At 36.7% G+C, this 16,885-nt stretch overlaps 1 protein-coding gene across 1 annotated transcript in view; it reads left to right on the plus strand.

Moving 5' to 3' along the window:
• Positions 1-16,885, plus strand: part of LOC134813477 (receptor expression-enhancing protein 5-like) — a 44,348-nt gene that overhangs the window by 12,166 nt on the left and 15,297 nt on the right. The window contains exons 2-4 of the mRNA XM_063821272.1: positions 7,750-7,858; positions 9,935-10,122; positions 10,831-10,965. Of these exons, the coding sequence (XP_063677342.1) occupies positions 7,757-7,858; positions 9,935-10,122; positions 10,831-10,965 (425 nt within the window). The 5' untranslated portion in view covers positions 7,750-7,756. The remainder of the gene's footprint in view (positions 1-7,749; positions 7,859-9,934; positions 10,123-10,830; positions 10,966-16,885) is intronic.

Here is a 16,885-nt window from a genome sequence, read left to right on the forward strand (position 1 = left end):
GAGTGATACCGTGAGTTGCTTCCTTTTTCTTTTTTTTTTAAGTTATAAAAAGGAGCTAGTTGCCTGTAAGAGCTTTACTAGCACCCGATTTACCACCTCTGGGGCACACACCCAGGCCTAAAACCAGCCGAACACAAAAATATATTATCATCACTAGTGGGTGGATTGACTCACAAGTCATTTATCAGCACGCAGCGTTAATATGAAGTTTATTATCGAATTTAGATTTGGCATACGGAACGTATAATAGTCCAAGTCTTATCGACAAAATCAGTGATGATAGATGTCAGTGAGTCTGTTTCACAAATGAGCGGAACTGTATATCAAATTAGTCAAAAACTAAATTATCAAGGAAATCACATATGAATAAATTATGTTCAACCAGAATAAATTATGTTCAACCAGTAAACGAGTGTCTAAAGCTTTGGCAATTTATAACTTAATATTACAGGACCCTGGGCATGGGGTCAAGTTAGAACTTGATTATGTCTTTGCTCCTATTATATCACGCATGGTCCTTAGCCCCCTCGACAAAAATGCCGAGAGGTACCGAGATAGCAAATCAAATCGTTACCACTGCTTGGATATGATCAAAAGGGCGTCAGGGAATATCTGGGCTCACCTTCAGTTCTTAAAGTATGCCTTCAATCGAAGTTGGTCAAGGTTGGACAAGAAATATAACAAGAAGTAGCAAAATTTTCATAAATATTATCCGAGAAACAAATTTGTTACAATAATAACGAACAAAACAAATTAAAACGTGCATGTGTGTCATGTAAGACAGCCATGGTAAAACTTCAAAGGGCTAAATAAATCGTACTGGGCTTAGAGCTTGGAGCTTTCAGAATTTATCCGACGCTCGATTTTTTAAGAAATAAATAATCGATATCGTTGCCAATGTTCCCGGTACGGGAACAATTGTCAAAATATGAGATATTCCTTGCGATAATTTTCATGCGCGGCGCGCGGATCTAAAGAATATCCCATATTCTGACAATTGAGCTAAACTATAAATAAAATGTTCGCTACTAAAAAATATACTGTCAAATGATCATTGTATGATTGTAAAAATCACACTGCCAAATTTATCATTATGCATTGTATTTGCAATTCGATTTAATAAATATTCCAAAATCATTTGTTTGCTTACGCAATTTAAACATAAATTTACATCCAAGTTAACGTACTACAAGTATACTAATTTGCCATAATTTGATTTCACAAATGGTATAAATCATAATTTATTGTTTTAAAGGAAAAATTGTAGGTTTATAACCTACCAAGACGCGCGCCGAGTTGGACTCGTCGACGGTCTTAACACTTAATATTTGAAACAAATTTTTAACGAGTATCACCTGTTAAGAAAAAAAATTATTTGTGCATAAATTTTAAATATTATTGCTTAAATTTAATTTACGTTTTGGCTTTTTAATGGCTTAACATATGATATATATAAATATATATATTTCGTTGCTGTACTCCTACATATCGCAATAAATAAATTCGTTCAATGTCATACAATTCAAGACCAGTAAATAATTTAATTGGTCCATAGACTACTGTATAAAATTCTCAATATAAGCTTTTGAACAATAATAAATAAATTAAAAACACACAACAACCTTTGGTGTGTAAAAATGATTAAACAGCCTCATTTTGACACAAAATATCTTTCATAATATTATAGTATATGCTATAATATTAAAACTGTTTAGTTGAGTTCAGGTAACAGAATTTAACTGTAATAGCACCTTTGCTGTGTTATCCACTGTTGAGATGTAGCCATATTTTCGTCCGGTCTAACATTGACCCCGGCTCATGAAATATGTGCTTCGTTCCAGACGAATCGTCCGGTCTAACATTGAACCCGGCTCACTAATCATAGGGATGGTGTAGTTATAGTAGCTGGAATATGATCAACTTTTTATGGTTTTATCTCTATTCGAAGGAATTCTTCTGCATCCTAACATATGAAAAGATTTGAATAATTTAAAAATGTATTTTTCATTTGAATTTGGATTGCAACTTTTCTTTAATTGCATTTTGTGCTAAAAATCAAATGAAAATAAATTTCATGTATTTTGGAGAGATTTGTTTTAATTTTTAGCGCCGCGCACATTATCTCATCCGTGACTCTCAAGAATCGAGCGCTGTCGTAACATTACATTTGTTAAATTACTGTTTAATGATTATTCCCTGATTTTCCACGGTTACAAAAACTTTTTGTTTTTAGCAAATAAATGACACCACAGTCAGTCTTAACACATTTTAATAGGTTATCTGAACATTTTCTTTGTATTTAATCTTGGGCGACCATCGATAGGAAAAGGGATACAAGTAAATTTCAATGTCATCATTGCTTCATGTCAAATTGCCCTGACAGACAGTCTGTCAAACAAACGTTTAAACACGAATAAAACTATCTAATAATCATGATAATTTAAAGTGTTAAAAAAAAAAAAAGGGGGGGGGGGGGGGGGGGACCCCCAACCCATGTAGCTGAGACACCTCACAGCAAGTAGACCAAAGTGGCTCTTGCTTGTGAAAGGTGCGTCAACTACCCGCCGAAGCGGTGGGTTGGGAGTCCCCCCTGGGATCATTTCGTCCGTAAAATTATATACAACATAAAATAGTACAGTAAAATATCAAAATGTACATAAACAAATCTAGGAGACCTCAAAGCTCGTCTTCTGGGGGATGAGGTTGAAGGAGATGTCAGTGTTTAAAGTGTTTAACATTTAAATTATCATATTGTTTGAATTTCTGTTTCTTGCAGTTTCAAACAGTATGTTTCTTGAAACACCCTGTATACATTCAATTAAATCAAGTGATGCAAGTGGCAAAGCACAGTCGAATCAAGTGTCGCAATTGGCAGAGCACAAATTGCAATACATGTATCCATCATCAGGGCAGGGATCAGTGGCGTAACGAAAGGCCCTGCTGACCCCGCTGTGCAGGGGGGCGCCGTCTTAGGGGGGCGCCAAATCGTCGTTTGAAAGTGGGACAATTTCGAAAACTTAACTAAAGTACTAGCAAAACTGCGCGTTTTGCTCTAGATACACACTTTTTTAGATATTTTACCGGCGTATTCTCTAAAATCACCTAATTTGTTCAATTTTAGGGAGGGCACCAAAAGGGGAGGGGGCGCCAACAGGGGGGCGCTTTTTTCGGCAGGGGGCGCCAACAGGCAACGTTACGCCACTGGCAGGGATGACGTTTTGCTTTGACATTTTCACACTTCCTGCAACCACTGTTAACCTTAGGTATTGGTACCAGTAACTACACCGTTGTTATATGAAAAGGTAGTAAAGAATCATATCAAGTCATACAGTATCAAGTCATACGCTTATACAGCAAAGCCCTGGGAAATACATAATTAGTGATATAAAGCAACTTAACAGTATGAGACTTCTGAAAGAGGGGTCTCATGTTTGCTGTCCATCTTCTTTCCTCTGTACCCACGTAGAGCAAAATGTCCTCAAAATTGCAAACCTTATTCTCGTTCTCGTAGAATTAAAGCTATTTCCGTACAGCCTAAGCCTAAGTAAGCTTTTTTTAATTTTTATTTTGTATTTTTTAATTTTGTTAGTCGGCCGACATGTCTTGGGTTGTACTGCAACTGGACCTAACAAGTTTATTATCGGATGTTTACTTAAATTTATTATGATATCATTATTCATTGTAATGGCAATAAATTTAAATTTTGTTTTACTTAAATTTTGTTTTACTTCTCACATGTCTAACTACATCACAAACCCTCTCCTTCTTTCTGATCAATTATTACCCTGGTGATACATGAGCCGGTAACAATCTGTTGTATTATTAGCACTTTAGAGCAAATAAAAGCTCGAAAGCTTGGTACTGAGAGACTGTAAATGAAAAAGTTGGACATTATGTTCACACTGGGCAAGTACAGTAAGACCCTGATTTACCGCGCCCCAATAACTGATTTACCGCAAATCCTGATATACCGCAGCCATCTCCTTTCCCCAAATAGGGCTTCACATGTATAATGTAAACCGCAGATGTTTCCTTTTCCCCAGACACCGCGGTAAATCAGGGTTTTACTGTACTCAGCAAGTTTTTCCAGCTCCCAGCTGCATGATGTGGCCTCTGAATCTAAAAAAAATTTCTTGTGTAGGACAGAGCGTATGGGAGCATTACATACATAGAAACACAGTACACCAGTCAGAACCACAGTTACTACTCCTTGTAGATTCATGCCCAGTGATCTCCTTGCCCTATATGCTACTTTCCTGGCGTAACAAACGTATCTTAAGGTAAGACAGTGGTTATCAACACTGTTATTATACACATGGAACTCACAAAGCCTTTCACCAAAGAAGGAATACCACTCTGGATACTCTGTTCCTGATTATCTTATGTTGTGCAGCTGAAAACCACCATCATCATGTTTGAAATTAGTGTTATAAGAGAGTCCACGCCAGCTTCCCAGAAAAGTGTGCAAACCAGATGTGCTGTTTTTTTCGACCAGGTCTTTGTTTTGAGAGGAGATGTTTAAAGTAGTAACTTGCTACTCGTCAACACACAAATAAACTTTTTGCTCACTCGAAATGCGGCATATGGAAGTAACTTCTCTCCAATGGCCAATGTGTCGCCAAGGACCCAAGCCTGGGAAGTCATTGATATAATTGTAGGTAGCTTGTTGGCAAGTTAGAGCACCAAGTTACATACAGCCATGTGTTGGATTACAGCGACTATGATCTTGTTCAGTTTCAAAGCTTTTTACTGTATTTATGCTATCAGAATGATAGTGTCTCCAACTAAGGAGGAAACAAGTACTGTAGTCAGATACGCTATCAGGATATATCGCTCTGTATTGTCTTGTTTCCCCCTGATTGTGCAGTTGTTATTATGCAGCATAGTGAGAAGCACTTTCAAACTCTGCTTGTATTTAAACAAATCAAGATAAATAGTGGCAGTAATTAAACAACACTAAATAACAGACAATGTCCGATGTGTTGGACAATTAATGTGATGGACTCACTGGGTATTGAGTTACAACCTTTTAGTCCCCCTTACTTAGGAGCACATTCAAGGACCACAAAGGCAGTTTTTTCTTTCGTTTTCGAGAGTGCGGCCAGTGAAATTGTCTGTAGAAGTGTAATTTTAGTCTTGCTGGAGAAAAAGTACTAGTAGTATTAGTGGAGAATAAGGCATAAGGGGAGCAACTCTGAGTCTCATAAACAAAAGTTTCGTGCAGTTTCGAAAGAATGAGACTCAGTGTTGAGGATGATTCCGATGATGCTCTTATCTCCAAGAAATTCTGGACCTACGTTAAATCTAAATCAAAGTCAACCAGGATCCCTGAAACTGTCAAATATCATAATCGCTTTCGAAACAATCCATCTGATCAAGCTGCCCTTTTTAACGAATATTTTTATGAGCAGTTTTCTCAAGAGAGCGATTATGGCATTGACATAGATTTTCGTGATGATTGTTTTTCAAGTCTTGTGTTTAGTAGAGAAGATGTTCTGTTGATTCTTAAAAAGTTAAATCCTAACAAGGCCCCTGGCCCTGATGGGATTCATGGGAGAGTCCTCAAAAACTGTGCCCAAAGCCTTGCATACCCACTTAGTGTTTTATTTAACCTGTCTTTCTCGAGCGGATGCATACCCCCTGATTGGAAGCTGGCACTTGTAGTACCAGTGCACAAAAAGGGCAATAAGTCTTCGGTTGAGAACTACAGGCCTATCTCGTTAACATCTCTTGTAATGAAAGTCTTTGAAAGGTGCATAAAGACTGCATTATACGCTGCATGTTCTGATCTGTTGGATGACCGACAACACGGTTTTGTTAATGAACGTTCATGCACAACCCAAATGATACCTTTCACGGACAATCTTGCACTTGCATTGAATAACAGGTCCAGGACTGATATAATATATTTTGATTTTGCGAAAGCTTTTGATAGCGTTTCGCATGACCTCATTTTAAGTAAATTAAAGAATATTTTTAATGTCGATGGACTAATGCTTAAATTTATTAAGTCCTATCTTGAGGGGCGACAACAACAAGTAGTGATAGGAGGCCAAACATCTTCTTCTCTACCAGTTCGGTCTGGTGTCCCTCAAGGTTCTATACTTGGCCCTTTATTGTTTGTAATATTTATAAATGACATGTTCTCCTGTGTGTCTGAAGACACCAATATCGCCCTTTATGCAGATGACACTAAAATTTGGAGGGAGATCCTTGGTTACCCTGACCATCACATAATCCAAAATGACATCAACAGATTATATGATTGGTCAGTGAGAAATCGAATGAAGTTCCACCCACAAAAGTGCAAAGCCCTCTCTGTGTCCCTGCAAAGAAACGTGCTGGATAACTTGCCATTCAATACCTTCTTTTATAAACTTTCTGGAAGTGATATTGACTTTGTGCCCTCTCAGTCAGATTTAGGAGTCGCAATAAACTCCAGGTTTAATTGGGGTGCACAATGTAAAGCGCTTGTTTCCAAAGCTACCTCTAGACTTGGACTACTTAAGAGAACATGTCATTTCACTACTGATAAAAGGCAGAAAAGATCGTTCTATTTAGCGTTAATTAGGTCTATATTTGAACATTGTTCTGTCATATGGTCCCCTCAATCTGCAACTCATCTTCAACAGTTTGTTGCTATCCAAAAGAGGGCTATTAAATGGATCAATGGTGAACCTTACTCCAGTTATAATGACGATAAACTTGCTACAGAGCAAAAGAAACTAAATATTCTCCCTGTTAAACAGAAGTTTATTTATAACGATCTTATGACCTTCTATAAAATAGTGAATAGCATAATTCCAGTTTCGCTCCCTACATATATAGTCCTATGCCGTCCAGAGGGCACCCGATACACTAGGCACAATGCTCAAATAATTGATATGTCGGATACTTCAACTTACATGAGTACCACTGTGCCCTGCTCGGATGCCTTCCGAAATAGCTTTTTTCATAGATCTATGCTGAAATGGAATAGTCTACCAGTATGTATCCGGCAGTCAGAGCGGATTTCTACTTTTAAGGCCAAACTGATCAAGTACCTCTGGGCTGCCGATACAGTCTGGCCAGATTAGCTCATCAGTCTTATGAGTCTCAGAAATTTGTTTTTGTTGGTTACAATTCTGTCCGTCCAATTTCCTATCTGCTTGTCCTTTTCTTTTTTCTTTATCAGTTGTGACGGAATTGTAATGAACAAAATCCTTATAATTATTTATGATATGTTTGATTTCTTGTTAATGTTTGTCATTCAAATTTGGTAGACGGCCCCAACGTTAATGTGGCTCTTGCTATGTGTTGGTTCAGCCGAATTAATTATTATATAATCAAGTTTATTTTTCTCGTTAGTTGTCATCCGGCCATACATTAAGCAACTTATATTGCAGTACCATTTACCATTTAGTATATCAAAATATGTCATTGTATTTTTGCATGGCTGAAATGTAACGCTTGATTTATATATATAATGATTAATTGAATTTTCAAATAAAAAAGTACTAAGGTGATATTCTTACAACTGAGTTAATCGTGCAATATGAAGCTACTCGATATATATGGTACAAATTGTTGTTAAATTGTACTGTACAGTTAACAGTATTGTCTTTGGGGAACAGTTTCATTTCGAATCTAATAAATACCATTCATTATAGACTGCAAAATTTAAATAATGTGATATGTGGTTTAAGATTTCATTCTTTAATTTATATATTTATTCCCAAACCGACTATAAATAACATTTCTCTTAATAGCTGTAGTGATGGCTGCCCATGTAGAGAAGTGCAGATCGTCCATTGAGAAATTTCTGGTGAAATATCCTGCTGTCGATGAACTCGTAGGGAAAGCTTCAAATGCTACAAAGGTATGTGAGATCCATCAATTGTATTTAGACCAACACGAAGTTTTTAATGAGAAGCTTCAAGAACACACAAAATAGCAAGTCAATACAGTAAGTTTGTTAATACAAAAAGTCCTGTTTCTCCTGTTGTGGCTCCTTTGTCCTTTAACTCCTCGATAAGATTAATTGTCCTATTTTTTGTTACATAGTCGATCTGAGCTGATGATCAGTCCTTTAGATTCTCTGTTCATAATTAGATTATAAGCTTAATCTGCAAGATTGACTGTATCAATTAGTAAAGTCCCTGTAATCGGCACTTTTACACTTGAATATGATCCATCTTTACATGTTACCTATCTTGGGCACTCCAGCCAACCTCGAGTTGGGAAACTATCAAGTTACCACGTAAAACTCTAATATTCTGGATCTAACCACCATCCGTTTATACTTTAGCATGCCCAGTACGAGCTGACAATGTTTTACTGTGATATTGTACTAGCTGAAATTTGTCACTTATTGACGTAGCATGTCTCATACACGGCTCACTCATACATAGCTCACTCGTACTTCTAACAACACTGAGAATACTTTTTATTTAGAACTGAGATAATATTATTGTGTGGCAATTGTAGAAAGTATTGTTATTATACCAAACAATATCCTTCACTGGACACTAGTAGTGTGCCCTTGCTTTTTGTAATGCAATCAGGATATAATACCAATCTAGCCTTAGAGTGCTACTTTTGAAGAATATACACTATACAGAAATGAAATTGCTAGATTGGAGAATATCTATGGGGTCAATCTGATATTATGCGCAAGTGCTCAAGTAGTCATGGTGTCAGGTGTACACATGATTTATTCATCTCTAGAACTGGTAGATGCACCATATTATATATTCTAGAAGCTAGTGGTCGACTTAATTCAGCTGAATTATTTAAATTACAGCGTAAGAGATGCTTCAAATATCAGAGCCGTTTTATAAAATCCAGAATCTTCCTTACGTCTTTCATTCTATTGTATTCTATTTTATTCGCGAACATATACGGTTTGCTTAATTAATCAGTTAAGTTATAGTGAACTCAACGAGTGAATTTCATGGTCACTTGTTAAGCTCGATTTTACAGAGAAAATGTACGAAAAATGTGAACACGATACATGACCTATTTAAAACATTTATATTTCTACTATGCACAGACGTCAGGAACACACCTTACAAGAATTCCACTATTTTCTGCAGAACAATTTAATTGAATTATCTTGTACTTACTTTGCTGACAACCAAAAGTGGGCAAATCTACATTTTCATATTGCATAACTCATACAACATGGACAAGTATCCTAGAGTCGCTATTAGATGTAGCCATTATTGTGTTATATATAAGCAAATTCTTACATCATACAAGCAATTAATATGCGTGTATTATTATTACGTACAGAACGTGCAGATCCAGGAGGTCCATTGTTAATGTTACAAGCGTAACACGTGCACACTGTGCGTTACACGTGCACACGTGCACAGGTTATTGGTATTACTTTGACTGTAGAGTTGAACTGATGTAATAATGCTTAATAAGTAGTTACATAGTTACATAACTGAGAGTACCTCCACTACTTATAAGCAGTAACTATAGTGAAACTAATGTATTTGTAAGCAGTAACTAGTGAAATTAATGTGAAACTAATATATTTGGTTATGAATTATTAGCAAGAAATAACCAAAGCCTGTTCGTTAGGTCTGGTTAATTTATTTACGAGATGGAATTACCCGTGAAGCTAGGCTATGAAGTAACGATGCAGCTAAATAAAGCCCTTATTTCACCTGATTACCAAATAGAATATACGTTGGGTTAATATCCTCCTTGTGTTAATTAACGTTATGTTTCTCCTTCTGCATCTCATTAGCAAACTTAAAATAACAACACTACCATGCAAATTGCAAAAAGCCTTGATAATCCCGCGTCAGAACTTAAATCTGAATTATGTTTCAACCCCCAATTTATCACCAACAAACAATTTTGTTTATTTAACACTAACTCCTTATTTAACACTAACACTGTTGTTTATTTAACACTAACTCCTGTTAACTAACACTTCCAGGTGAGCAAGGTGAACCTGATAATGGGAGTGATTGCGTTCACAGCAGTGTGGTTAGCTATCGGATACGGTGCACCTTTCCTCTGTGACTTCATAGGATTCGTCTTCCCCGCTTATCTTTCCTTCAAAGCTGTAGAGAGTGCTGATACTCGTGACGACACTCAGTGGCTCACATACTGGATTGTTTACAGGTAATTTATGTCAAACACAAGGAAATATTTTATCTGGAAAGGTAGATCCTTATTTCGGTCTCCTCTATCTTTACAAAGTTAGCAGCTCAACACTGCTATGCGCTGCCAGAGTCACTCTCCCTGTTTTGTGTAGGGATGGTGCTTCGTATCGCTAGATTATTTGCAACGTTCAATGCCCTTTACACACTATGTGAATAGGACGCCCAATGTTGCGACAATATCATTTTCTTGGAAATCATCACAAATTATCTGAACTGAAGAAAAGCCGAGCAGATGACGCCCATTGTTGCAACATTATAATCTTCCGTTAGATCTACAAATAATCTGAACGGAAAATAGAAGACCCTCCTAGCATGAGCCACGTACAAAGATCAATTTAGCCACGCAGAAGTGACGTGTAAGGGTCTACTCAGGCCTAGCCACGTCACCTCATGGGCTAACTTCAACAATTGCTGGCGTCCTGAAAGTGGAAGTGAGGGCCCCAACTCCCCAAGTGATCCTTTCTGAGATAATCAATCATGTGATATCTTTACATCAGAAAGTATGAACCCACCGACCGGAGCTGGAGGCTATGAGGATAAGTAAATCTAGCTGTGTATCCACGTCACCTAGCAGGTCCACCTCATAATCTAGCTTTAACACTCGCGTCCTCTAAGTAGAAACGTCTAAGTAAAGCCCTCGCGCCGTACTTAAAATCCATCTCCCCAGCTATTTCGGTATCCTGGAATTCTTCGGTGACTATCTTCTCTTTTGGATCCCCTTCTACTCTCTCATCAAGTGTGCATTCCTTCTCTGGATGGTTAACTACGAAGGTGCCAGTCTCATATACTCTCGTTTCATCAGGTATGTGCTATTTTGTGTGTTATCCCTCATCATGGGTTTAGATTATCAAATTTGACTGATCCCATGACAACAACAAAAGATAATTCGATGCACTTTAATAAGGGAACAGCATTAGACAACACTGTGACTACGACTGAGTGAGATACTGGCTTTCGTCCAGTTGCTGTGTATTACTATTGTAGTGTGTAGTGTGTAGTGTGTAGTGTGTAGTGTGTAGTGTGTAGTGTGTAGTGTGTAGTGTGTAGTGTGTAGTGTGTAGTGTGTAGTGTGTAGTGTGTAGTGTGTAGTGTGAAGTGTGTAGTGTGTAGTGTGTAGTGTGTAGTGTGTAGTGTGTAGTGTGTAGTGTGTAGTGTATAGTGTGTAGTGTGTAGTGTATAGTGTAGTGTATAGTGTAGTGTGTAGATGCAATGATTTATTGTACGGCCACGGAAAGAGTTTGACGAAAAGTGACAGATTCTTACTAATATAATAACGATATCTAATCTGACATAATGACAAAGTGCTATAGGTACGAATACCTACTATTTTCTGAAATCGAACATTTCCTTGAATTTACATATTATTCTCCTCCTTAGTAGACTACTAATTTTAATTAAAACTATTCAGCTAAAAGGGCTTCCTTTAGTTACAACTATCTATACTAACTGAATAGCGACAATTGACAGGTTTACCCTAGTAGTGACACATGTAACACTGTGTACAGTTAAGATATTATGTACAATGTACACCTTGTGGTACATTGTAATCTGTACACGCTATACACTGACCACCTTGTTCGTGTACAAGATCTCTGGTCAAGAGATCTGTGATGAAATTAAACATGATTACCGCAGATATACCGCAGATCTAGCTATTTGAAAAATAGTTGAGGTCGCAACGTGAGACAAGATCTACCACAGATATTTGTTGAACAGCTGTTTTTATATTTAATTAAAACCAAGAGTGGTATTGTATCAAGTACGGAGTTACATAATAATGTGTTGAACGTTATGTACATCAGTATACATTAATGTACAATTAGTTCTCAGTATACATTAGTGTATAATATTTACTCTGATGTATAAGTAGCTCTCTGAGAAGCTAGAAGTACACTAAGCTGTAAGAAGGTGTGAGAAACATAGTTCTGATCTAGTATAATTGTGAGTAGTATCAAATAGTTCCCCCTCCTTCCAGGATCTAGATGTCCTGATAAGGACTGACTATTACACGGAACAATAGTCTGGAACTGCAATAGTGTCACTGTGACAATATGTTATAGATCTGGCAGATAGTATTTGTAGCAATGTAGCAGTCTGAACAAAGCTCTGAGCGGGCGGTGACTTGATGTAAGCTGTTAAATATAACATCTGTTAAATACAGCAGAGAGTTGTTATAAAGATGTGAGAGTTGTTGTTATGTGGCACACAACAATGACTGGTCTAGTAATGGATTTAGAGATAATATATACACCTAGTACACAGGTCACCTTATCATCACACGTTGTACCCTGGACAAATGTACTATTTACTAAAAGCTAGACATTAGACCCATCTGGAGATCTGGCGATCTGCCAAACAGTTTATGTGAAATAACGTTACCTATTGGTATACTAATTCGACTGCGTTAATTATTGTCAGCAATTAATTGTCAAGATTTATCACAATTATAACAATCTTCTTGGAGTATAGAAACAAGCAAGGTCAATATGTCACGCATGCCTCAACGAAAGATAGATTAGAATATTCTTCGTGTAATTTACAAGAATTGTATGTATGATTTCGTCGAAAGTTCGACTGATGTGCAACTTGACACTTGACAGCCTTTAATATTAATAACTCTACTGTTGCCTTCTATTTTAAGGAGCTTATTTAATATTTACCCGTTCAGTTACATTAAACTTTTACCGAAATAATGTTCACTTACGTTACACTTTACGATTAGAAGAATGACTATGTTATAATTTATCCATTTTCAGATGGTAATATTCCTACAAGTCAATCTTACCGTATATTAAAGAATATTATTAGATTAATTAGATTAATCAGCTCGTTTAAATGTTATTAATTGCTATTAAAAGAGTTTAGTTAGTTAGCTAGAGAGTCTGGCTTGCGCAACCAAACCTTTGTCAGCCAGTATTGCAGTATTTGAATAAAATTCAGCGTTTAAATAATTTAATACAGCTACTGTCACTCCTGGTAAATTTGTTATATTTTCTTTGAATCCAATCTATATATTATTTCAGTTAGATGTTCGTTAAACCCAACATTTTATAATTCGTTAGCCCAACTGTAAGCTGGTCCAATTTCCAAACTAACCCTGTCTAGTCATCGACTACTGATTTCATGTATTTAGTGCAGAATCAAATCCCGATTTACTTGGATTGTCAATTAAATGGGAAAATAGGTCTGCATATATATAATAGTTAATCTCGAGAGTCGAGACTGTAATTTGATCTATGTTCTAAAATCTATTCCCCTGTATACACATGTGTGTAATGGAAGGGAGGCCATGACGTTACACATATATTAAAAAATCATATTCAAAACCAAAACCCCACCATACCCACATTTATTGTACTGGAATATTTCAAGAAGCCATTTCGTATAGGATCAAACAGAAATAGTGTAGTAAGGGACCGTTCACATAATATTACATATTATTTACTTACCATTTTCCTGGTAATTTTAAACTCCCTCCCTCTCCCCAAGCCAGTTTAAACTCAGTTATTGTGTAGAAATTACACAAGGGAACTAGCTTTTCCCCCTTAAATAACATGTGAAGGATCTCTATTACACAAGTGCAAGCTAAGAAGGCACTCTCCGTAATGTGCATCACATTCTGCAGTACATTGTGCACACTTCCAAGAGGAATATTTCCTTCTCTTATTAACATTTCTGAAATTCTTCGTTAGATGCTACTAGAATAAAAGATTCCAATCCTAGCCACAGAAACACAAACAATCTCTAAATACCATAAAATCTTAATACTTGTTTAACTTCAGCTGTTTAATTTAATATCGGTCCTTATATTTGACGGGCTGTATTTACACTAGATTCGGAGCATCTTTGATGGTCAGTTTAAAGAAAATCAATGCCATACTTTTCACGTCCGAGACTTGAAATGCCGCTGAAATATAAGTGTAGCTATTGATCTAACCCCCTATTTACGCGGCGGTGCCCTATTAACTCAGTACCAGTACCATCCACTGAGTTTCCGGCTCCGGTTATGCAGAACCCTGTACCCTGATCCTGCTGGGTCCAGAATTATATCTCCCATTAAACAAGAAACTTCTGTGCCTTTGCGTAATACCGATTTAATAAAAGTAAGTTAAGTAATTCTGCAGTACTATCTGCCAATATATCTGATGGTGTATATGATTGCATTGATTGAATTGTGCAGCTGAGCCTGACTCATCCCAGGAAGTGCATTATCTTTGATTTTGCTCGAGATTTTGTCTAGACAATCAAAATTCACAAGACCCACCTCTTCTTTGTTCGTCAGATTTAATCTTCACAATTTCTTTGGTCTTGCCAGTATGGTGCAGTTGTTATTATCGTGGTCCACATACCTCAGTAACCCTGGTAACCCTAGTAACCATAGTAATAGTGACGATCCCATGAAATTATCTTCGTCAGACAGTTCTAGAATTTGATAAGGTCGGAAGCAGTTGCTTAAACCTCAATCATAATCAACATCGTCTAACAGCACAGTGCACACAACGGAGGTCTATCCCAGTAAAACGTAATTTAAGGAGAGGGTATGTTAATATCATGTTGTGTAGGGGTTTGTAAACAGGTTGGGTAGACAAATATTTAACCTTTCAAAATGAAGCTTAATGAAGTGTCTGGTCTATTGGTAACTCCGACTTACATTATCCGCATTTTTCATGTGCATTTTCTGCATTTTTTAGATATAATATCAGATTTAGATTCTCGCACCGCTGATCTGACAGTAGTTTTGATCTATTTTAGGAAAACTTGTAAAGCTTGCATATTCAACAACTGCACGATCGTTGGGAAGGTCTTGTCAGGCTTGTCGAGAACCCTTTTATAGCTGAAAGGGATGGTCACGTGACATGTTGAAAAGAGTGTAACACGTGATCTGACAGGGTCACGTGATCTTGATTGGACGGGGTCACGCACAGCTGTAGGAGTCAGACACTTCTTTCTCGAACAGTGCGTTACTTTTGCTCGAAAGCAATTAATCTTTTTAAGTTGCGAGACCTTGAACAAGCGAAAACTTTATGTTCATGTTAAGAGAATATCTTGTTCGTGTCAATCCCCATCCTAAGCTCTTGATCCGCTGATTTTATGATTGAATTGCTGTTTGTTATGGTACGGTAGCTGATGTTATGATATTTATTCTTCAACTGGCGACATACTCCATTTTTATTAGTCTATCGGAGACTCTATCTATAGACTCTATCCATATCGTTACGATCAATATGACTGTTTTGTTACCGACTTTATCTTTCTAAACAAAAAGACGCGAATATTGTAATATTTCAAATGATCTTATAAAACGTGGCTTCATCCAGAGCTATCACTTTATCCACGTTCCACGTAGCGGTCTCCTTTATTAAGTATTCTTTAAATGTAGCTTAATCCTTCTAAGTTTAGCCACGTTTTATATCGTTAATGATTTTATGATTCAAAACTCTTGTGGATTGAACTGATCTTGAGATTGAATTGCTGTTTGTTATGGCCCGTTCGCTGATGTTATAATATCTCTTTTACACGATTCTTCTTGATTTTTTCGAATATTTTAAAAGATGACTTGGACTGAAAATGGTGTTACGAGCATACTATTTTGGACAACATACTATTTTGGACAAATAAAACGCGAATCTTATTATAAATAGAAATTTGTCCATAACTGTCACTTTAACTTTAGTAGGGCAACGGTAACCCATATTACGAACCCTTTAAATTTATGTAATATCCGGATAGAAACATTATTTACGAGTCGCATTTAAATTTAGCCTAAACCTTTTAAGTTGAGCCGGTTGTATATCGTTAATGGTCCTATAATTCAAACTATGAATTGCAGTGTAACGTTCTAACTTTCGTGGATTGAACTTTTGTGGATTTTACTGTCCTTGCAAACTCTGGCCATTGCCTTAATTGCGGAATATATTTGGTTAAATGAGGAGTAATTTGATGTTGAAATACAGATAGCTGACTTATCTTAGTATATTAGTACATTTATATTTTTGTTTATATTTTGTTTCGTTGTATCTCAAATTGGTCTAGTCTTAAAACTTAGGTACTGTCTTATTTTCTATTTTCATCTTGCATGCTTCTTCAATCAAATTTTGTAGTGGCCTTCCATTCTTTAGAAGGCCATGAGAACATTAGTTCTCATGCACACTTCGACTGTTTACACTGTTTCACTTGATGTTTACACTGTTTCATATTTTACAATTAATATTTTCCACCGGCCGTATTAGTAATTTACAGACGCCCTAGTTGGACACCCTTGTTGGACACACTGGTGTTTCTCCTGATCCTCTAGACAACTAATTCCGTCTAGAAGATCCGGAAATCAAGCTTTTCAACACCGTCTGCCCCGTCCTTATTCAGCGATCGCTTTCATTCACACTAAAAGGAAAATTCCTAAAATAAACTATTGTACTGTTGGTAAACAAGCAATATTATATTCGAGTTTAAGAGTTGTATGGCCGTTAAGTAAATCTAGATAGAGCCTAATATCAGCTGCAATCCACGTTTTACATTTTTATAGTATCCCCGGGCGACTATCCTGTAACCTGGGCGACTATATCCTGTATCCTGTCCTATCGAAATATTTGTTTAAAATTCACAGGTTAATGGTCTGTTACTTTTGTCTTTGTCTGACCGGCCTTACTGAGCTGCTAATTAGACTTGAGGTCTTGTTAACTCGTTTAGTTAGTAACTTTATAGTAGCATGCGATGTAATATGC

This window comes from Bolinopsis microptera, chromosome 3, assembly GCF_026151205.1.
Source record: "Bolinopsis microptera isolate Bmic1 chromosome 3, MBARI_Bmic_1.0, whole genome shotgun sequence".
NCBI lineage: Eukaryota > Metazoa > Ctenophora > Tentaculata > Lobata > Bolinopsidae > Bolinopsis > Bolinopsis microptera.